The following is a 23,247-nucleotide window of genomic DNA, read 5'->3' as shown; positions in this document are numbered from 1 at the left end:
TGAAGCCGCTGGAAGGCTTCGATGTCATGGGCGGAAAAATCACGCCGGCGAAATCAAAATCCGAAATGACGAAAATGAGCACCAAAACTTTGAGGGAGAAAAATCTCGACCGAGGCCGAAAAGAGGCCTACCCCGACGACGAAAGAAAACTTACCGGGGCAAAGTCTGAAAATACGGGAAGGGGAAAACGAAACCCTAAGGGGGCTTCCGAAGCACTTCCCAACAGTTTTGAAAGATTTTCCGAAGAAAAAACAACACGTCGAAGACAAAGGACGCGCGAGGTCGACTTTCCGGGGCTCGACACGGCGAAAACACGACCGTACCGAGTGCGGACAAAAGAAGACTGGCCGGCTCGAGCCGGTTTCGGGCGGGAAGACGGCCGCGCATGCGCGGTGCGCGCGGGCGCGCAAGGGCTAGCAAAGGACTTTGCTAGTGAAGATTCCAATTGGAGGGGCTGCCGTGGACATCACCCATCAGTGAGAACAAGCAGCCTGCTTGTCCTCGGAGAACAGCTAATACACCAGCAGAAGAGTGGGCACAGGATGTCTCTAGAGCTGTTATGGCAGCATTGGAGGACTGATTAAACAAGATGAAATCAGCGGTAGATGAGAAATGACAAATCTGACTCACATTCTCAGAGGCTCACAAAAGTAGAACGCTGCATTGCTGACTGGGAGGATGAAGCCACGTAAGTACCGACTCAGCTGCAGCCCTGCTAAAGGAGACTGCGGAACTGCAAAGTTAACTTGAATACCAGGAGAACAGGGTTGGCAGAAATAATCTGAAAGTCGTAGGCCTTCTGGAATTGGTAAGACTCTGAGCTCTACACTTTCTTTAGTGCATGGCAATGCTTCATCCTTTCAATGTGAAATGGCCCACCGGACTGGAGCACAAGGGAATAGGGGCACAAAGCCTTGCACGTCCATTGCTAGATTTGTTAATTGGGCTGAGAAGGAAACCATACTTCGTGCTGATTGGAAAGCTGGTAAGTTCATATACCAACACCACAAACTGCTTATATTTAATGATTATTCAGCAAGAGTGGCTCAGCAACGCAAGGAACTAACATCTATTTGCACAACACTTCACTGAAAAGGGGTACGATTCACCCTGGCATACTCGGCACAGCTATAAATTTGGCATAATGGACAATCTTTACTTTTCATGAGCAAAGAGAAGGCCACAAAATTTCTGGACAGTGTAAACATGCAGCAACCGTCAGAGGATTGTCCTCGTGATTGTGGCCCAGAGCAAGATCAAAATGCAGAACTCCCTTAACCAGTGGCTAATTTGTGTTAGCTGGCTAAGAAGCACCAATGGCCAATGAAAAGCAAATTTAAAAGTTGAGCCCCATGTTCTTATTTGCTTAATCCCATGTTGGCATTTATAAACACTCTCATTAACCTGCCACCCAGAAACTCCCGAAGGTCGGCCCGCTCGTACCTCAATCTCCACTACCCAGCTCCTAGTGGCCTCAAATATAAGACCATCTATGGTTCCTCTTTCCCTTATCTCAGCGCTCAATTGTGGAACGGGCTGCCTCGAGAGGTCAAGTTCATTCCAGTTCACCCGACCTTCAAGAAGCGACTCAAGACCTTCCTTTTTGGCAGAGCATACGCCACACCCTTTTAACCCACTGCCCTCTCTGTGATAATTCATCACAGAGCCTCTCCTCCTTTTCCTCCTCAGTTATTTCTTTCTCCTTCTTGTGACTTTGTATACTGTATTTTGTACTATTGACTGCTTATTAACTATTGTACGCCACATTGAGCTTGCCCATGGGCGGGAATACTGTGGGATATAAATGTCATAAATAAATAAAATAAAGGACTGCTTTATCTTACAACAAACAATATGGAGCATGTTTGTGTTGGGGTGCATAACGAGGTCCTATGGGACTATAGCGTATACTTCCTTGCTGAAAGTCATCAGAGAAAGTTTGCTGGGGTCTAGTTTTTTTCAACAGCAGAAGCATTTGTTTGGGTCTTCGCTTCACAAAGGAGTTTGGCCATGAATGCAGGCAATTCTGGATGGGCTTACCATGATCCCAGAGCCTGTGACTGATGCGCGGTGGAACTGCCCAGTTTGAAGGAAACGGCTCGTTTTGAGATTGCTACATACCATAAACACTGTAAGCCCGACTACAAGCGTTACATAGAACCTTGGAGAATGTACCAGGCGCAATGCCTCATGTCTGCTTCGAGGTAGTGTTTCTGCGGGGGAGGGGGGTTGTCTGAGTTGGGGTATGTTTGTGTGAGAATTAGAGGGTTGGATGCTGAGCAAGAATGTCGTGTGTCAGTTTTTCTTCTATGTTCTGATATAAAAATGTGTTGGATGGGGGAATTGGGTATATTTCTTATGCTATGTTGCATACATTATATTGTCATTTCGATAAATCTATGATTCTCATGGTATGGACTGTAATTATGATGTGATTTACTTTATCTCCTCGGGAGGGGGGGAATCATTTCACATTTCATATAATGTTTGCTGTTTTTCCTGTTGTAAATTTTGAAGTTACCTGGTTTTGTAATCTCCAATCCAATGTTATAAAGATAGAAAAAAAAAGCCACAGCCTAAATATTCATCCTTAAATTGAAACAATATGGAAAGATTTAAGTAAGGTCTTTCCAAACCTGTCCTAGTGATCCCACAGCCAGTCAGGTTTTCAGGATAAGCATGAAGAATATGCCTGAGATAAACGTGCATTCACTGGAGATCTACTATGTATAAATTTATTTCATGCAAATTTCTTATGACTATCGTTACAATCTGACTTCTGCTGTGTCACCAGGACAGGTTTCAAAAGCCTCAATTTAGTGCTAAAATAGCAGGTGTCTCACAGGACTTAGGTGAATTGGCAAAGCTGTGTGTGAAGAGAGGAAGGGAATCTCAATGTTGGAACAACATAGGTGCTACAGAGTAAAATTGAGGCACAGGCTACATGGCACCCACTAACAGTATATCAGTTTACCAGTGTTATTTCTTTTTCAGTTTGTAAGCACTAAAACGTAAAAACTATACAGATTAGGTATTTAATTCTCAAATAATGCTTATTTCAACAACACTTTTACCTAATACAGGTCAGGCACTAGCAAGAAACTCCTTTGCTTGTAATAAAAACTGGCAAATGGGATAAATGGGGAGTCTATTATATTTTTTGTTGGGCTGTTATGTTTCTTGGATCAACATGAAAGAACATGTTGTGATCTAGGCTATGGCTATTGTTAATATTTGTTGTCAAACACTGTCTCTATTGTTCTGTTTTGTGCTATATAAAATAAAAAAACATTTAAATTAAAAAAAAAATCTTTCAATAAAAACTGGCAAATTGTGATGAGATTCAAGTTGCCAAGCATATGCTTAGTCCTTTCGCCACTACTTACATCTACAATCATTCGTACGGTGGGCAACGTGGCAGTGAGGTTCTGAGCATGAGGAGGCCGGACAGTTACAGGGATACACCCAGCAAAAAGGCAACCATAGAAGGCAGAAATTAACTCCACTCCTGCAGAGGAAAGTAGGCACCAGTAAGGGTTTGAGAAAATGACAATACACATTAATGAACCTCACATGCAAAACGGTGTACACATGCAGTTCTGTGGAGTGGCTCCTAATATGAATTTTCAATACTTCACCAGCCTGTGAACAAGTTAAGGAAAAGGTAGAGCTAGGACTTAAGATCAAATTCCTTTATGGAAGAAAAAACAAAATCAAAGGCTATGTCGGGCTGCTCATTGAGAAACACAGCAAATTGTCAGTTCCGATCACAGCAGTGTCTGAAACATCTGAGAACATTTTATAAAACAGTGGAAAATTTAACTAAAATGTTAAGGTTAGGATTTTAGGTGCACTCTGATTTGGCCAGAGGCAGCAGCCATGGGGAACCCAAGCATGTACCTGCTATACAAGATACCCACTCCTCACCATATCTGTGAGGGCTCACAGGCTACTACAGCTAGCCTATTCCCAGTACTCACCTGGTGGGTAGAGAAGCACTACATTGTCCCCAGCATTCAGATGCCCTTTATCACCCAGGGCTGCTGCTATCCTCTCTGCCCTCTTGTGCAGCTGCAGGCAGGTTGCAGTGCATACAGCTGTTCCCTACAACAAAGGGAGAAGACTTGCTCAGTCCTACAGAACTACAGTCTAACTTCAGCCTCTAGAGGTCCTTCTACTACCCTCCTTACACTGTTCTCACAGTTTGTTTGTTTGTTTTAACTTACATTTTTCCCACCAATAGCAGCCCAGTGGTTTTCTCCTTCTTTGGCTTGCAGCTCCATTGTAAGTAGAGTTCAGATCTGATGCCATGAGCCTTCATTCATGAGTACCGAGAAATATTTTCTCCTGGTTTATATAACCCACTTTACCATCTACTGAATCCACAGCACCAACAAATTAGGGCCAGGCACCACAATGTACTGCTTTATAGAATTCAAAACATCCTCCCACCCCATTTGTACTTGATCTATAATGTTCCAATGAATATCTTCAACTAAATTATGTTTATCAATCCACTGTACTAACTCAGTAGAAATATATGGTTTGTGTGTGATAGCTGGAACATTCAGCCCTCACTGGCCAAAGTAGTAGAGGGTGAACATGACAGCGAAACTCAGGTTTCTCTATAAGACAGTGCACAGCACCACCAAAACTGTCTAACATTTACTATTTATTCTTCAGCTGGGTTGCATGCACAAAAACAGAATGAAGACAAACAGAAAATGTAATTTTAATGAAACGCAATGAAGTGACATTCCTAGTTGTGTAATTCAAGCAGTGGAGGAGTAGCCTAATGGTTAGTGCAGTGGCCTTAGAACCAGGTTTGATTCCCACTGCAGCTCCTTGTGACTTTGGGCAAGTCACTTCACCCTCAACTGCCTCAGGTACAAACTAAGTACCTGCATATAAAATGAAAACCTCTGATTGCAGCCACAGAAAGGTGGTATATCCAATCCCCTTTAATGTTCTCATAATTCATGCTTTTCTTCCCATCAGACTGCTGGAAACCAAGGGAATGTATATTATTTTGAGTAGCACTGTTGTTTGTTCTCTGTACCTTTGCATTGAGCAGAATAAAAAGGGTATGGTCCGGGGTTGTTTGTGCTCTCCACTGCAATATCTCTGTCAAATATTGGTGCTAGAAACATAAAAAAAAATACAAAAAACACAAAAATAAATAGTGTAACATGTAAGAAGTGTTACTTTGCATATTTTTGATATGAGACCGTGTATGATCACTCACCTTTTTCACCAAGTCATTTTCTTCTATTTGTCCAAGATCTCTCCCAGAGGCCTGAGCGATGCGTTTTCCAGCAACCAGATTTCCAACCATGACTGAGGCTGGTCCAACACCTACAAAGCAAAATGTTATTGATGTGTTTGGGTCCCAATATGTTATAAAAATGCCTATAAACTGGGAAAAGTGCTAACAAAAAAAGAACATCAATAAACTGAAGAAAAAATGAAGGGCCCAACCAATATCACTGTTTTGACTTGTTCCTTGATAAATAGCCACTGATGGGTGCTGGTTCAGAGACTTATTCCCATCACCATCTTGAATTGGGAGACAGATTTCCTTTTTTCCAAGACAATAAAGTTCCTCCATATCATGTTCCAGTAAGAATCAGTCCAAACAAGAGTAATCAGATAAAAGTTGAATTTAATGGATTCAATCAATCATAACTAACTGGCTACATTCAAAACAAGTTTGGGTCTTACATTCTAACCTGTCACAGTCAGTCAACTCAATAAAAGAGTGAGAATCCACGGATTCTCTGCTGATTTTCCATTTAAGCTACATCCTTCAATAAAATTGGCTACCCATTAGCTTCTGTCGTATTTGCTGCTACAGACTAACATGGCTACCTATCTTGAAATTTTCAGTTTTTACTATTAGTATTTCATTATTAATTCCAAAAACAGAATAAGCAAAAGAAGAAATAACAGCAAAAATAAACAATATCAGAAACAACAAATATCTTCTACCAGCTCATGTCAATTGAAAAGAAAGAAGAATAGCTCAAATAAACAGGCAAATAAAGGAAAAATTATACAGCTATTATCCTGCCTAATTCATTACAACCAACCATCACCAAACCTATTTACCAGTTTCAACTTCCCCTACCCTCTAACTTACCACCCAAAATTGGTTCAAATGAGTGAAACAAAAAAATAATTCTTGCCTGTAGAACTCCTCCAAAAACAAGAAACTTTCATAGAAACTTAAAAAAAAAACCACAACAAAAAAAACCTCACAAAACAACCCCCCCCCCCCCCCCCCCCCCCCCGGTAGCAAAGACTTCAGGACCAGAAAAGTCTTTCTTCTTAACTGTGTTGAACATGCAGAAACCCCTGCAATGTCTTAACACAAAGACAAATCATTTTCCAGCAAAGAACAGTAATAATAGGGTGGGGGCCTGTTGCTAAATCATACTGAATACCCAACACCTAGTAAGAGTGGGCGCCAACAGCTCATTTGGACCTCGGTGGTGACTCGTTTCACATGGGCACTAATAATCCCGTGGCTTGCCTAGTCTGTTAATTTCTCCTCCTGTATCTTTCTCAAAAAATGAGTGGTGGTGTCCTGTAAATATGATGTCACTGCCTTGGCTTGCAGTTTAAAAAAAAAATCTACAAATTTGTTCAATGGCTCCATTGATGGAGGTTTTTATGAATCTTAGGAACAAAATATATTCTAGGATTCTTTTGATGCGATTTACAAAGATAACACATTTCTTTAGATGTTATGTTCTGAAGAAACATGTTCTAAAAATGACTTAATGAGCAAAAACCATATATTTCTACTGAGTTAGTACAGTGGATTGATAAACATAATTTAGTTGAAGATATTCATTGGAACATTATAGATCAAGTACAAATGGGGTGGGAGGATGGTTCTTTGGAAGTATTGTTAAATTACAAGGAACAGCAACGAATATTCATTTAAGACATGATATACCCTAAGGAATTGAACTTAGAACTGGAATTCACTACTGTGAAACCAGCTTGTTCACTGGGTCGTTCACACCATGTGATTGTATTTAAAGGAGTGTCTGTCTGATCACCATATTGGAAATACACATGACAGAGTTGAGACATTTAAGGTGAATGTGAGCTCTAGTGTATTTTATAGTTAAGTTTTTTTTAAAAAGGTAAAATTATGTATCATACCTGATAATTTTCTTTCCATTAATCATAGCTGATCAATCCATAGACTGGTGGGTTGTGTCCATCTACCAGCAGGTGGAGATAGAGAGCAAACTTTTGCCTCCCTATATGTGGTCATGTGCTGCCGGAAACTCCTCAGTATGTCGATATCAAAGCTCCATCCGCAGGACTCAGCACTTAGAGAATTACACCCACGAAGGGACACTCTGCCCAGCTCACCACCGCCGAAACGGGGGAGGGGAATTAACCCAGCTCATCCCCACACAAGTGGGGGAGGGGAATCCGTCCAGCTCATCCCCGCGGAGCGGGGGAGGGACACCACACCCGCCGATGCGGGGGGATCTGGCTTATCCTGCAACCGCAACCGCGGGAGGAGCTGACTGACCCTAACACCGCCGAAGCGGGAGGGGTACAAAGCTGCCCTACAGCCGCACGAAGCGGGAGGGAGTGCCGGCAGAATTTAAGTCTCAATCCAGCCCCGTAAAACGGAGGGGAGAGGAATGCAGCAGCTCACTGTAACACAAACTCGTCTCAACTCTTGAAGAATCCAAGTGAAAAAACTTGAACACGAAGTCTTTCTGAAGTAACTGAAGACTAAACTTGAACCTGAAATGCAACCAGAATAAAAACAGTACAGATATCTGGGAGGGGCTATGGATTGATCAGCTATGATTAATGGAAAGAAAATTATCAGGTATGATACATAATTTTACCTTCCATATCATCAAGCTGATCAATCCATAGACTGGTGGGATGTACCGAAGCAGTACTCACCTAGGGCGGGACATTGAAATCCCTGACCTCAACACTGAAGCTCCAAACCGGGCCTCCGCCCGTGCAGCCACAGTCAAGCGGTAATGCTTGGAGAATGTATGAGCCGAAGCCCAAGTTGCCGCCTTGCATATCTCTTCCAAGGAGACGGACCCGGCCTCTGCCATCGAGGCCGCCTGAGCTCTAGTGGAGTGAGCCTTCAGCTGGATAGGCGGCACCTTCCCCGCGGCCACATAAGCCGCTGCAATGGCTTCCTTGACCCATCTTGCCACTGTAGGCTTAGCAGCCTGCAGACCCTTACGATAACCTGCAAACAGGACAAACAGATGATCCGATTTCCGGAACTCATTGGTCACTTCCAAGTATCTGATGATGACTCGTCTCACATCCAGATATTTAAGAGCAGAGTACTCCTCTGGGTAGTCCTCCCTACGAAAGGAAGGGAGACAGAGCTGCTGATTCACATGGAAGCGAGAAACAATCTTGGGCAGGAAGGAAGGCACTGTGCGAATAGTCACTCCTGCCTCAGTGAACTGCAGAAAGGGCTCTCGACATGAGAGCGCCTGGAGCTCGGAAACTCTTCTGGCTGAAGTGATAGCCACCAAAAAGACTGCTTTCAACGTCAGGTCTTTCAGAGATGCCCTCGACAAGGGTTCAAAAGGCGGCTTCTGCAATGCTCTTAGCACCAGGTTGAGATTCCACGCAGGCACCACTGAGTGCAGAGGAGGGCGCAGGTGATTAACTCCCTTGAGAAAGCGCACCACATCTGGCTGCGAAGCCAGAGAAGCACCCTTCAGGCGGCCCCTGAAGCAAGCCAGAGCCGCTACCTGGACTTTAAGGGAACTGAGCGACAGGCCTTTCTCCAGACCTTCTTGCAGGAACGCCAACACTGAAGAAATTGGAGCAGTGAAGGGAGAAAGTGAGCCTGCTTCACACCACGCTGCAAATATACGCCAAACCCTGGCGTAAGCAGTAGAAGTAGAGCGCTTCCTCGCTCTCAGCATAGTGGCGATGACCTTGTCTGAGAAGCCCTTCTTTCTCAGACGCTGCCGCTCAATAGCCAGGCCATAAGACCAAAGGGGGAGGGATCCTCCATCACCACGGGACCCTGATGTAACAGGCCCTGCTCCACTGGCAGCCGCAGAGGATCGTCGACTGAGAGCCTGATCAAGTCCGCATACCAGGGACGTCTGGGCCAATCCGGACCCACCAGGATTACCCTGCCGGGATGCTTTGCCACCCGGTCTAGCACCCTGCCCAACATGGGCCAGGGCGGGAACACATAGAGAAGCTCTTGAGTCGGCCACTGTTGGAGAAGAGCATCTACTCCCAGGGATCGAGGGTCCCGTCCTCTGCTGAAAAAGCGCGGCACTTGGCAATTGGCCGATGACGCCATCAGATCTAGGCTCGGCTGGCCCCAGCGCTTCGTGATGTCCAAGAACGCCTGAGCAGATAGCTGCCACTCTCCGGGCTCCAAGGTATGGCGACTGAGAAAGTCCGCCTTGACATTCATGACTCCGGCAATGTGGGCCGCTGACAGCTGCTCCAGGTTCGCTTCTGCCCACTGGCATAGATTCATAGCCTCCTTGGCTAGAGGGGCGCTCTTGGTACCTCCCTGGCGGTTGACATAGGCCACAGCCGTGGCATTGTCCGACAGGACCCTTACCGGCTTCAACACCAGTACCGGGATGAACTCCAAAAGCGCCAACCGAATGGCTCTGAGTTCCAGGAGGTTGATAGACCACTTTGCCTCTGCAGGAGACCAGAGCCCCTGCGCTGTCCTTCCCAAGCAGTGGGCTCCCCAGCCCGACAAAGAGGCGTCCGTCGTGACGACAATCCACTCCGGGGTCACCAGAGGCATTCCCGCAGACAACTTGTCTGTCTGCATCCACCAGCTCAGCGCCTTGCGCACTGCTGGGTCCAAGGGAAAACGCACAGCATAATCCTCCGACATCGGAGTCCAGCGCTGCAGCAGAGATTGTTGTAGTGGTCTCATATGAGCCCTGGCCCAGGGCACTACTTCCATCGTGGCCGTCATAGAGCCCAACAGCTGCACATAGTCCCAAGCCCGAAGAGGAGAGGCTACTAGGAACTGGTCCACCTGAGCCTGAAGCTTGCCAATCCGATTGTCTGGCAGGAACACTCTGCCCACTTGGGTGTCGAATCGAACTCCCAGATACTCCAGGGACTGAGTCGGGCGCAGCTGGCTTTTCTCCCAGTTGATGATCCATCCCAGGGAGCTCAAAAGAGCAACTACCCGGTCCACAGCTTTGCTGCACTCTGCATAAGAGGGGGCTCGGATCAACCAGTCGTCCAGATAAGGATGGACTTGTACTCCTTCCTTTCGCAGGAAGGCCGCGATGACCACCATTACTTTGGAAAAGGTCCGCGGAGCAGTAGCCAACCCGAACGGGAGGGCTCTGAACTGGAAGTGTCGGCCCAGGACTGCAAAACGCAGAAAGCGTTGATGAGGAGGCCAGATGGGAATATGCAAGTACGCTTCCTTGATGTCCAAGGATGCCAGGTACTCCCCTGCCTTCACTGCCGCTATAACAGAGCGGAGAGTCTCCATGCGAAAGTGCCGCACTTTCAAGGCCCGATTGACCCCTTTGAGGTCGAGGATAGGCCGGACAGAACCTCCTTTCTTTGGTACCACAAAGTAAATGGAGTAACGCCCCTTGCCAAGCTGACTTTCTGGCACCGGAACGACCGCACCCAGGCGGATCAGATTGTCCAAAGTCTGCTGTACTGTCACAGCTTTGACCGGAGACTTGCAGGGAGAGAGTACAAACCCGTCTCTTAAGGGTCGGCAGAACTCTAGCTTGTAGCCGTCTCTGATGACTTCCAGCACCCAAGCGTCTGAAGTTATTGTGGTCCACTCGCCCAGAAACGAGGACAGCCGTCCTCCAATCTGCACTGGGGCGTGGACCAAGGCCCCGTCATTGGGCACGAGACCCTGGGGGAGGACCGGAGGGAGCACCTCCGGGACGGCGGTCTCTGCGAAAGGAATGCTGCTTGGGGGAGAAATTCCTCTTAAAGGAAGCGGGGGCAGAGGAACCCGACCTGCCCGGGCGGTACCGACGGGCTTCCTGAAACCGTCCTCTGGAGGTACCGGGACGAGTACTAGCCCGAGCCCTGACCTCTGGTAACTTCTTGCCCTTAGACGTGCCGAGATCGGTCACGATTTTGTCCAGCTCGACCCCAAAGAGCAGCTTGCCTTTAAAAGGCAATCTAGCCAGGCGGGATTTAGAGGCGTGGTCAGCAGACCAATGTTTCAGCCAAAGCCACCGCCGCGCAGAGATTGTCTGAGCCATGCCTTTAGCTGAGGCCCTCAAGACATCATACAGCAAGTCTGCCAAATAGGCTAAGCCCGATTCCAGGGCCGGCCAATCAGCCCTCAAGGAATGATCCGAGGGGGAAGCCCGCTGCACCATAGTCAGGCACGCCCTGGCCACATAGGAGCCGCAAACTGAGGCCTGCAAACTTAAAGCAGCCGCCTCAAAGGACGCCCTTAAGGCCGCCTCCAATCTTCTGTCTTGGGCGTCCTTTAGGGCCGTGCCACCTTCCACCGGCAACGCCGTTTTCTTAGTCACCGCAGTGATTAAAGAATCCACGGTAGGCCACAGATAGGCCTCACGTTCACTTTCAGTCAAAGGATAGAGGCGGGACATAGCCCTAAGCCACTTTAAGGCTCGCTTCAGGGACATCCCATTGAGCCGAAATTAAGGTGTGGATGGCATCATGCACGTGGAAGGTTCTAGGCGGGCGCTTCATCCCCAGCATAATGGCAGAGCCAACAGGGGCTGAGGGAGAGACGTCCTCCGGAGAGGAAATCTTCAAAGTGTCCATGGCCTGTATCAACAGGTTGGGCAAATCCTCTGAGCTAAAAAGCCGCGCTGCAGAGGGGTCATCCGCTCCATCCGAGCGGGGATCCGTCTCCTCCAAGGAATCCGCAAAGGACCGTTGGGAGAACTCAGATACGCTGCCCTCATCTACATCGGAGGAGACAAAGTCCTCCAAGGCCTGGGAATCAACCCGAGGGCGTTTACCTCTGGGAACCTCAACCTCTTTACCAGACGAGGGAGCAGGGGCAGCGTTTTGCATAAGGAAGGCCTGATGCAGCAGCAAAACAAACTCGGGGGAGAAACCCCCCAGACTGTGCACTTCCGCAGCCTGGGCTACAGCCCTAGACGCACCCTCAACCGGCGCTCGCAAGAGCGGGGGAGAGACATGCTGCGCATCCAAAATGGCGTCCGGCGCGACACTCCGCGAAGGAGCCGCGCGGGAAGAATGGCGCTTAACTTTAGCCGCTTTTGTGCCGTCGCCCAAATTAAGGGCGTTCATGGCATTAATGTCTCCAACCTCAAGGGCGGCCCAAGAAGAAGCCGTCTGAGCCGCGTGCCCGCCAAGATGGCGGAGGTGAGGAGCGGGGGATGGGCGTTTATGGCGGGAAAAACTGCCACGCCGGTGGAAGGACCGGGACCATTCATAGGTCACGAAACTGTCACCCAACAAGGGCGAATCAGGCTTTAAGACCCCCGCATCCCCTCTAGAAGCGCTCAAGCGATCCGGGGAGCGACTCTTTGCGCCCTCGCCCTCCGACGCCATATGCCACGAGGAGAAGAATCGGGGAACCCCCTGCCCGCTATAAAAAGGTAAAAATTACCTGCTTGCCGCTCCGAGCTGTAACGCCCTGGTGTCCCAGTGAGTAGCTGCAATAGACGTTTAAATAAACGTCGAAATAAACGCCTTTAAGGACGTTCAAAATTTTTTTTTTTTTTTTTTTAACGGAGCCAGCGGGAGGGGGGAGAAAAGGAGGGACCTGGCACCACCAGGTTTGCACTTGCTCAAAAGAGCCCTCAACCCCAGGCACTCAACAAAACCTAAGAATTAGGCTTGGAGGCCTAGCCAGAGCTGCTGCTGTGTGTGACCACCACCTGCTGAGATAGAGAACATACTGGGGAGTTTCCGGCAGCACATGACCACATATAGGGAGGCAAAAGTTTGCTCTCTATCTCCACCTGCTGGTAGATGGACACAACCCACCAGTCTATGGATTGATCAGCTTGATGATATGGAATATAGTTTAAAATTTAAATAGTGTTAAATTTATGTATTGTAGGACCGCACCCTGAAGCAGTACATGCTGAAACATGGTCCATGTTGGCAGAAGTTTCATGACAGAGATAAGTTACATGTATATATCTTTTTTAAAAATTACAGAAAACAGCACATATGATGATGTTAGAATTTAAGGACCAGTAAGGAAGCAGACGAGCCATGGGATTACTAGTGCCTGTGTGAAACTAGCCACCACTTAGGTCCATATGAGCTGTTGGCGTCCACTCTTATTACTGGGTGTTGGGTATTTAGTATGATTTAACACAAAAAGACAATATTTATTATGAAAACAAGCCCTCAAAACAGTAATTTTTATCATACTCAGAGGTAAAAGTTGTTAAGAGAGTAGCCCACTGGGAAATATTGAGAATTTGGAATGTCTAAAGTACTAGACATCCACAAAGAACCTAGGCCATCTCCTGCAGTATTTACCACCTTCACATTCCTAGAGATACAGTAACAATCAGAAATTAAAACCTCATTAGCTTGCGGAACCTTAAAACTTACTGAAGATAACAGGTGATAAGTAAATGAGATATTCAAGAACCATTGGTTCTGAACTGAAATCATATTTTCATCTCTGAAATGAAGGCTCAAACTATCCTTAATTGAGGCAGCACTAGTTGATTGTAAAAATAATAAAAAAAAAAACAATTCTCTGAGCTTGTCTAATCGCTTGAGAGAACTCAAACAGTTGTTCTACACTGTCTTGTAACACTCCATTGGTACGAAATACCACTGCCCAAATACCCAACGATATATCCTTGTTGGCCACGGCCTCCTCCAGCCTAACCTCCATAGGGGAAGTCAGCTGGACCACTCGAGGCACTGGCACTTTCTGAGAAGGACAAACAGAAGCCTTCTGCACAGTACTTTCTGCCAAGATAATGAAAACCCCAAGAGAGAAACATTCAAGTAGTAGGTTGAGGTGGAGGGGGTCAGCTGGCCTGAGCTTAAATAGGCTTTCTTCATGAAGCCTTTATTTAACAGCTTCTGAAGTGCCCACTGTGCCAAAAAGGCTACATAGGGGTATGGACAGACCCCTTCAGCCATGCATCTTCAGCTGTGCATCTGTGGCAGTGTCACAGTAGCATTGCTCTTAAAAAGCCACGACAGACGACATCACCCAGACATCTGCCCAGATCTTCCAACAAATACAGGGTTCACACTTGCAAGAAGCTGATGCGAGATCAAAAGGCAGTACTGGGCTGTATCTCTATACGAGTTTGTGTCCTTCAAATCAAAAGAACAAAACCAGTCTCCCTTTCGGGAAATGGAATTAGGTGCCTAAGGAAACCATCCCGAAGTTCTCTATTACTAGAAACTTGTCTACAATAGGACTGTATCATTACAGAATTGGGAATGGGAGGAGTGAGACTGTCCAGAGCAGAACAGAGAACAGTATAACAGGAAGAGATAGCCTCATTGACAGACTTGAGTAACATAGTTGATGAGTAGAGAGATGAAAAGGTGGTGAAAGCACAAGGGTTAATTGCCTGAGGATTCTTAAATGTATTGGTGGAGATTGGATGAGACTGGTGGGGAGAGGGGGAAGTGATTAAGAATGAAAGTTATCAGATAATGGTCAGAGAGGAAGAACTGAGGTGGAGAAATTGGAGAATGAGCAGTTGGAGAAGAAGAGATCAAGGCAAGAAACTCCAAGAACGCTGGCAAACTCCGTGCCTCAGCAGTGCACTCCAATGAGGCGCAATGTTGATGTATCCTAGCCTGTGCTTAGTGTTCAGCATCACCAGCCCTTGGTGTCGAATTGAAGACAAATCCTTCCTCTCCTTCAAGAGGGCCTCGAATGACCACTAGTCCCAACAGCTTCTAATGACACTTGATGTCAATGCATCCCCAGCATCTAATGTAGGTCCAGGACCTATGAAGACTGATACTTCCAATGCTGAAGTCAGGGGCGTATCGGGCGGTAGGGGGGGCCAGAGCCAGAGGGAGGGGGCACATTTTAGCCCCCCCCCTCGGCGCCACCGATCCCCCCCCCGCCATTTCCGGACCCCCCCCTCGCCACCAATGACACCCTCCCCCGCTGCTGTCACTTACCTTTGCTGGCGGGGGACCCCAACCCCCGCCAGCCGAGGTCCTCTCTTCCATGCAGGCTGCGCCGCTGCAAGTTTCAACGCTTCCTGTTCTTCTGAGTCTGACGTCCTGCACGTACAACGCGCAGGACGTCAGACTGAATTCCAAATTCTGAGTCTGACGTTCTGCACATTGTACGTGCAGGACGTCAGACTCAGAGGAACAGGAAGCGTTGAAACTTGCATCCTGCACGGAAGATAGGACTTCGGCTGGCGGGGGCTTGGGGTCCCCCGCCAGCAAAGATCGGCGACGGGTTGGTGGCGGGCGGGAGGGGGAGGTGGAGAGGGTCTGTTGTAGGGGGGTCCAGGCCGAAATCTGCGGTGGCCCCACGCAGATACGCCCCTGGCTGAAGTCAATGGAGCAGACCTTTTAATGCCAAAAATTCATTTGCACTGCTTTTCATGACCACAAACACCTCTTTTGGACATCTGTGAACACAGTTTATGAGAGAGATCATGGTCAGATCCCAGACGCTGAAAGCGTCACTGTGTGTACTTCTTAAAGCTGCTGGGGGCATTCTTCTGGGACATACTGTCTGGAAAAATAGCCAAAACAAAATCAAAATACTCAGTCTTGGCAAATATATAACCCAACCAGAAGACTAAGGTCCTCAACAGAGGCGTATACTGGGTTGAGCACAAAAAATTTTTTTTAAAATCTTGAGAAAGGCAGAAAGCCTACCTAAGATGCTAATGGGAAGAAGTAGTACATGACAGCAAAAGGACTGGATAAAAAAAAAAACTTATAAAAAGTCACTTTAAACAATAACTACAACTTGAAAGCTCTGGTGACATATGACCAACCAGCTCTGCAGAAATGCAAAGGCTAAGGTGGTCATGTGCGAGATCACGAGACAGAAGTGGCACAAGTGTGGTGAAGCAACTCAGAAGTTTCCAGTAATTACTAAGCTGGAAAAGCTTTCCTGTGTGGGCTCCGTTGGTGACATCACCCACATTATGAGGACTGCTTTCTCTGAGGAAAAGCAGAATAGCAAAAGTTGTCACCTGTAGCAGATGTTCTCCAAGGAAAGGAGGGCAAATTCTCGCATATCAAATCAAATCTAACTAGGGCTTACCGCTAAATTCCCCATCCTGATCCAGTGCAGTTTACACCAATGGATGACATCCAAGAACTGACAAGCAGGCTCATTTTCAAAGCACTTAGCCTCCCAAAGTTCCATAGAAACCTATGGAACTTAGCCTCCCAAAGTGCTTTGAAAATATGCCTCAAGGGGAGCTATTTTAGATCTAGTCCTTAATGGAATGCAGGGTATGGTACAAGAGGCAATGGTGCTGGATCTGCTGGGAAACAGTGATAACAATCAATTTGAGCTGATATCTGGAGTGAAGTCACTAAAGAAATCTACAGTAGCAGCATTCAGTTTTGAAAGGGCAACTATGACAAAATGAGGAAAATGGTCAAAAAGAAGCTGAAAGAGTTGGTGAAAAAATTAGGACTTTAAATCAGACGTGGACGTTGTTTAAAAATACCATCGTGGAAGCTTAGACCAGACGTATTCCACGTAATAACAAAGGTGGAAAGAAGAGCAAACAATAGTCAGCATGGTTAAAAGGTGAAGCGAAAGAGGCTATTAGAGCCAAAAGAGCACCCTTCAAAGAATGGAAAAGTGATCTGAATGAAGAAAATAAGAAGCAACATAAGCACTGTCAAACTAGATGCCAAGCACAGGTAAAGAAGGCTAAAAGAAGAAAAACTTGCCGTGGAGACAAAAAAACTCATAGTAGCATCTTTTTCAAGAACATCAGAAGCAGAAAGCCTGTGAGGGAATACATGGGACCATTAGATCATGGAGGAGCAAAAGGGGCACTCAGGGAGTACAAGGCCATAGCGGAGAGACTGAATGAATTCTTTGCTTCTGTCTTTACGGAAGAAGATGTAAGCGATCTACCTGTACCGGAAATGGTTTTCAAGGGTGACAATGTGGAGGAACTGAAAGAAATCTCGATGAACCTGGAAGACATACTGAGCCAAACTGACAAGTGTGATAAATCACCTAGACCAGATGGCATACACCCTAGAGTACTGAAAGAACTCAAACATGAATGCTGATCTGTTGTTGGTGATCTGTAACCTGTTAAAATCATCTGTAGTACCTGAAGATTGGAGGCCTGTCAACATAACGCCAATTTTTAAAAGGGTTCCAGTGGTGATCCGTGAAATTACAGACCAGTAAGCCTAGTTAGTACTACCTGACTCTTTTCAGAGCTGCTGCAAGGGGACAGGAAGAGGAGATCTGCGAGTGGCTTTGAAAATTCTACCTTGTAGCCATAGAGAATAATATTGAGGACCTGTTGGTCTGCAGTAATGGTGGTCCATTCCTTGTGAAAGTGGGAAGATGCCCACCTATGTCTACATACAAGGAGTGAACCTCAATCCTATGATTGTGTGGGTTGCAAAGAGGGAAAGGTTTTTGAGGAAGCGGAAAAGGGTTTCTTGCCTCTTCAAAAGGAAGACTTGAGTGTGAGGAAAGCGAGGTTTTTGAACAGAAGCACTAACCTTCCTTGGTTTATACTGCCACGCTTCTCAAAAACGAGATTTAGCTGCCAGGAGATGAGGCTTAGGCTTGATCTCAGGTAGCCGCTGGCCCTTGGAATCTCCCAGGTCTTTAACAATCTTCTCCAAATCTGCACCAAAGAGTAGATTTCTCCGAAAGGGCAACGTCACCAGACAAGATTTGGATACCATATCAGCGGCCCAATGCGTCAACCAAAGCCATCATCGTGCTGAAACTGCCAAGGCCATACCCGTAGCTGATGCTTGGAGAACATCATAAAGAGTGTCTGACAAATAGGACAAGTCTACCTCTAAGGTAGGGAGAAAGTCTGGAGGCGAGTCCAAAGTGGACAATTGTTGAATCCACGATAAAGAAGCTCTGGCTCCAGAAGAAGAAGAAATTGCTGCCTGAGAATTTAACACAGCTATTTGAAAGACAAGCTTCATGGAAGCCTCAAGCTTGTGGTCATGCATATCCTTTAATGCAGTGCCGCCTTCAACTGGGATTAGTAACTGCCTTAATAAGGGCATCCAACTTAGGCAGAACAAACTGCTCTAAATCAGATGACAGAAGGGGATATAATTTGGACACAGCATGAGCCACCCGGCGTCTCCCACTAAACTGTAATAAGCTCCTGCATAGCCTCATGAATATGAAAAGATCAGGATGTCTCTTAGTATGTGACATAATAGATGGAAGACCAGAGGACTGAGAAGTAGGGATAGAAATGTTCAAAGCCTCCATAGATTTTGTGACCAACAGAGGCTGCTCTCAAAAACAGCCTAGCTACAAGTAGGATCGTCACCCCCTTCTGCCTCTGAAATGTCCAAGTCAGGGCCATCAGCAGAAGCTTAGACCAGTTAGAATACACAGATAAAACCTCCTCCGAGTCCCGAAGAGGAACAATCTCCAAATCCTGCGAAACAGAAAGCTTTTGTTTCTTAGTAGGATGCTCCTCAAAAGCAACATGAGGGAAAGGAGAGGCAGCTGATGTAATAAAAGAACAAATTCAGGCGAGAACGGCAGAGACTTCTACACCCACAAAACCAACATCCTGGGACATGGTAGTGGGTGAGGAACCTGCTGACAAAAAAACTGCTGAAGCCTCACTGAGCGCAGGAGCCATTGGCGCTGAGCCTGCCGCTGGAGCAGGACCAGACAACCAAAGTAGGCAAAAGCTGTATGTCCAAAGAAGGCAAAGTGTGCAGGAACTGGTAGCCGAGAGCTTACCCCCATAGCACACATAAAACTTATTAGGCTCAGATAGAGAATAATTTTCTCACAGAAAACAGACAGACTCATGACCTCCAAGGCACTGAAGCCCCACAATCTTCCCACAGCACATGCACTCTCAAAAAGAATCACAGTGGCTGCTTTTTTTAAAAGATAGAGGCAGGAGGCAAAAGAGAAGGGAAGACTGAGATAAAGAGGTAGAAAGTGGCAACGGGGGCGCAGGGCAGGGCCTAGACCTGAGGAACAGGATATTCTCAACCCCAAACTCAACTGAACCTGCAAGCAGGACAGGAGGCCACACAGAAGTCACCACAGCGCACAGGAGCTGCTATCCCATCTGCTTGAGATAGAGAATACTGGCTTGGTTGCTAAGCACAGGAAGCTTATGAGGTACAATTCATTAGAGTTCTCTATCTCCACCTGTTGATGGATGGTCACAATCCATTTGTCTAGACTGATCCTTGGGACAGAATGGAAGGTTATTCTTATGTTCTTATCAATGGACTCCAGCATGGAGATGCTCCCCAGAAGCATCAACCATGCATCTGCTCGCTTCCTTGCTCACCGTCATGGCAGGACTAGGGCATTGTAATACAATAGCTTATAGACTTCAACTCCTCGGGGATGTGGGAGGGTATGAGAGAATAGATGCCTTGTTGCTTTCAGAGAACACCTGCTACAGGTGAGTAACTTTGCATTCTCTGAGAAGTTCCGAGAGAAGAGGACATTTCTCTGGCAGTTAATTTCTGCTCCTTGGCTGCTGAAGTGGTAGCACATCCAGCGACCTCAATTAAGTGTTAACTAAGGTGTGGAGAAGTAGGTTGCTGAGTCAGCTTCAAAGAGCCTGTTTAAAAATGGCCCCTTAGATTCAAAACTATATAAAGAGGAAAGGTCCTACTGACCTTTCTTTCTGTGAAGTTCCAAGAGAAGAGGACATTTCTCTGGTAAGTGAACACTATTTTGCATTGTGCTTTTGGAACTTAAAGATTGGGGTTTAAAGGAGGAATTGTAGGTTAGTGATAGGCAAAATAAAAATATAAAAAGCAAATTTTATCAACTAATCTCCATAATCTTTTCCACTTAGTTTTAAAAACTTTGTACCACAGCATTAACAGAAAGAATCTAGCAGGCACTGCAGGATCTAGTTTAGTCTTCCCACCCACCCCTAGAACAACTGTTCATTTGTAGTCAGTTATCAAGCAAGGAGTGCTCTTACAGAGTTTTAAATACATTACATTACCATCTAAAAAGGAAACACTAAATAAATAATACAATATACCATGTAAACTAAAAGACACTTTTATATTAGGCTAATATCCCTAATACTAGAGCAAGTTTTAAATTATTGAAAAACTCAAAAACACTAAGATGGAGTCAGCAGTCCAGCAGCAAGAGCGGTGCTATCCAGTCTTTTTCATTGAGTGTCACATATATGATTATCTCCCAGTTGGTGAGATGTCATATGTGTGTGCCCAATGCAAAGAGCTCCTAGCTCTCAGAGAACGTGTCCGTTCTCTTGAGGCTAGAGTAGCAGACTTGATGGAGATGAAGGAGACAGAGAGGTACATAGAGGAGACCTACAGGGATATTGTAGAGAAGTCCCACCTGCAGTCTGGTAGCCCTGTGCTACCTTGGAGGAGGGAGATCTCCAAGAAGGAGAGCATCACTCTGGTGAAGTAGGAAGTACTTCTGTAGCCAGGACCTGCCCACCAGGGAATGTACTATCCTCTCGCACCGAGGATATGTTTCCAAGTGCTGCTCGGGAGGGAAAGGTTAGGACAGCTGTTGTAGTTGGCGATTTGATCATTAGGCATATAGATAGCTGGGTGGCTGGTGAACGTGAGGATCGCCTGGTGACTTGCTTGCCTGGTGCGAAGGTGGTAGACCTCACGCGTCACCTAGATAGGATTTTAGATAGTGCTGGGGAGGAGCAGGCTGTCTTGGTACATATGTGGGTAGCAATGACATAAGAAAATGTGGGAGAGAGGTTCTGGAAACCAAATTTAGGCTCTTAGGTAGAAAGCTCAAATCCAGAACCTCTAGAGTAGCATTTTCTGAAATGCTACCTATTCCATGCGCAGGGCCGAAGAGACAGGTAGAGCTCCGGAATCTCAATGCATGGATGAGATAATGGTACAGGGAGGAGGGTTTTAGATTTGTTAGCAACTGGGCAACACTCTGGGGAAGGGGGAGCCTATTCCGAAAGGATGGGCTCCACCTTAACCAGGGTGGGACCAGGCTGCTGGCATCGGCATTTAAAAAGGAGATAGAGCAGCTTTTTAAACTAGGAACTGGGGGGAAGGCCGACAGTTGCTCAAAAGTGCATGGTTCGGGAAAAGGTATCATTCAAAGATATCACCAAAACAGGGAAGATAGGGTATCCTGATAGTGAGGTTGCAAGAGAGACCATAGCAGATCAGGTGTCCTTAAATAAAAATAAAAAGCAGACAAAAGATTGCAAATTAATACTGTCAAGTACTGAGTATGAAGTAAATAGGAACAACAAACATAGTTTGAAATGTCTATATGTGAATGCCAGGAGCCTAAGAAATAAGATGGGAGAGTTAGAATATATTGCACTAAATGAAAAATTAGATATAATAGGCATCTCTGAGACCTGGTGGAAGGAGGATAGCCAGTGGGACACTGTCATACCAGGGTACAAATTATATCGTAGTGATAGGGTGGATTGAATTGGTGGACGGGTAGCATTGTATATTAACGAGAGCCTTGAATCAAATAGATTGAAAATTCTGCAGGAAACAAAACACTTCTTGGAATCACTGTGGATTGAAATTCCATGTGTAAAGGGGAAAGGACAGTGATAGGAGTGTACTACTGTCCGCCTGGCCAGAATGAATGGACGGATGCAGAAATGTTAAAGGAAATCAGGGACGCAAACAAACTGGGCAACACAATAATAATGGAGGTGGACAGCTTTATGGAGCAGCTGGTACAGGAGCCGACGAGAGAAGGAAAATTCTAGACCTAGTCCTTAGTGGAGCGCATGGTTTGGTGCGGGAGGTGATGGTGCTGGGGCCGCTTGATAACAGTGATCATAATATGATCGGATTTGATATTAGCTTTGAAATATACATAGGAAATCAAATACATTAGCGTTTAACTTTAAAAAAAAAAGGAGACTATGATAAAATGAGAAGAACGGTGAAAAAAAACACTTAGAGGAGCGGATGCAAGGGTCGAAAATTTACATCTGGCATGGATGCTGTTCAAAAACACCATCCAGGAAGCCCAGGCCAAATACATTCCACGTATTAAAAAAGGAGGACAGAAGACCAAATGACAGCAGGTATGATTAAAAAGTGAGGTGAAGGAAGCTATTAGAGCTAAAAGAAAATCCTTCAGAAAATGGAAGAAGGTACCGACTGAAAATAATAAGCAGCAGCATAAGGAATGTCAAGTCAAATGCAAAGCGCTGATAAGGAAGGCTAAGAGGGACTTCGAAAAAAAGATTGCGTTGGAGGCAAAAACATATAGTAAACATTTTTTTAGGTATATTAAAAGCAGGAAGCCGGCAAAAGAATTGGTTGGACCGCTAGATGACCGAGGAGTAAAAGGGGCGATCAGGGAAGACAAAGTCGTAGCGGAGAGATTAAATGAATTCTTTGCTTCGGTCTTCACCAAGGAAGATTTGGGTGGGATACTGGTGCCGGAAATGGTATTCGAAGCTGACGAATTGGAGAAACAATGAATTCTCTGTAAACCTGGAGGATGTAATGGGGCAGTTCTACAAACTGAAGAGTAGCAAATCTCCTGGACTGGATGGTATTCATCCCAGAGTACTGATAGAAGGCGTTTGACAAAGTACCTCATGAAAGACTCCAGAGGAAATTGGAGAGTCATGGGATAGGAGGTAGTGTTCTATTATGGATTTAAAACTGGTTAAATGGTCAGTATTCTCAATGGAGAAGGGTAGTTAGTGGGGTTCCCCAAGGGTCTATGCTGGGACCGCTGATTTTTAACATATTTATAAATGACCTAGAGAAAAGTCCATAGACCATTATTAAATGGACTTAGGGAAACTCCACTATTTCTGGGATAAGCAGCATACAATGTTTTGTACTTTTTTGGGATCTTGCCAGGTATATGTGACCTGGATTGGCCACTGTTGGAAACAGGATGATGGCTTGATGGACCTTTGGTCTTTCCCAGTACGGCAATACTTATATACTTATGTACATATGGGAATCCCTTCCTATAAGGCTACCCAAAATGAAAAAGGGGGGGGGGGGGGAGAGGTAATGGGGAGTGCACTCAATCTGCAGCCCCCCATTACCTCTCTACCCTCCTCTCCCCGTATGTTCCCACCCGTAACCTCC

General features: G+C 46.1%; 1 protein-coding gene across 3 annotated transcripts in view; it reads right to left on the bottom strand.

Moving 5' to 3' along the window:
- The window catches only part of DIP2B (disco interacting protein 2 homolog B), a 596,277-nt gene that overhangs the window by 104,731 nt on the left and 468,299 nt on the right, over positions 1 to 23,247 (bottom strand). For all 3 annotated transcript variants that reach the window (XM_030198260.1, XM_030198261.1, XM_030198262.1), the window contains 4 exons: positions 5,246 to 5,355; positions 5,060 to 5,140; positions 3,981 to 4,104; positions 3,387 to 3,508 (listed from right to left, as the gene is read on the bottom strand). In XM_030198260.1, the coding sequence (XP_030054120.1) occupies positions 3,387 to 3,508; positions 3,981 to 4,104; positions 5,060 to 5,140; positions 5,246 to 5,355 (437 nt within the window). The remainder of the gene's footprint in view (positions 1 to 3,386; positions 3,509 to 3,980; positions 4,105 to 5,059; positions 5,141 to 5,245; positions 5,356 to 23,247) is intronic.

Source organism: Microcaecilia unicolor, chromosome 3 (assembly GCF_901765095.1).
Source record: "Microcaecilia unicolor chromosome 3, aMicUni1.1, whole genome shotgun sequence".
NCBI lineage: Eukaryota > Metazoa > Chordata > Amphibia > Gymnophiona > Siphonopidae > Microcaecilia > Microcaecilia unicolor.
The sequence above is the reverse complement of the archived record's forward strand: the minus strand, read 5'-3'. Positions and strand labels throughout refer to the sequence as shown.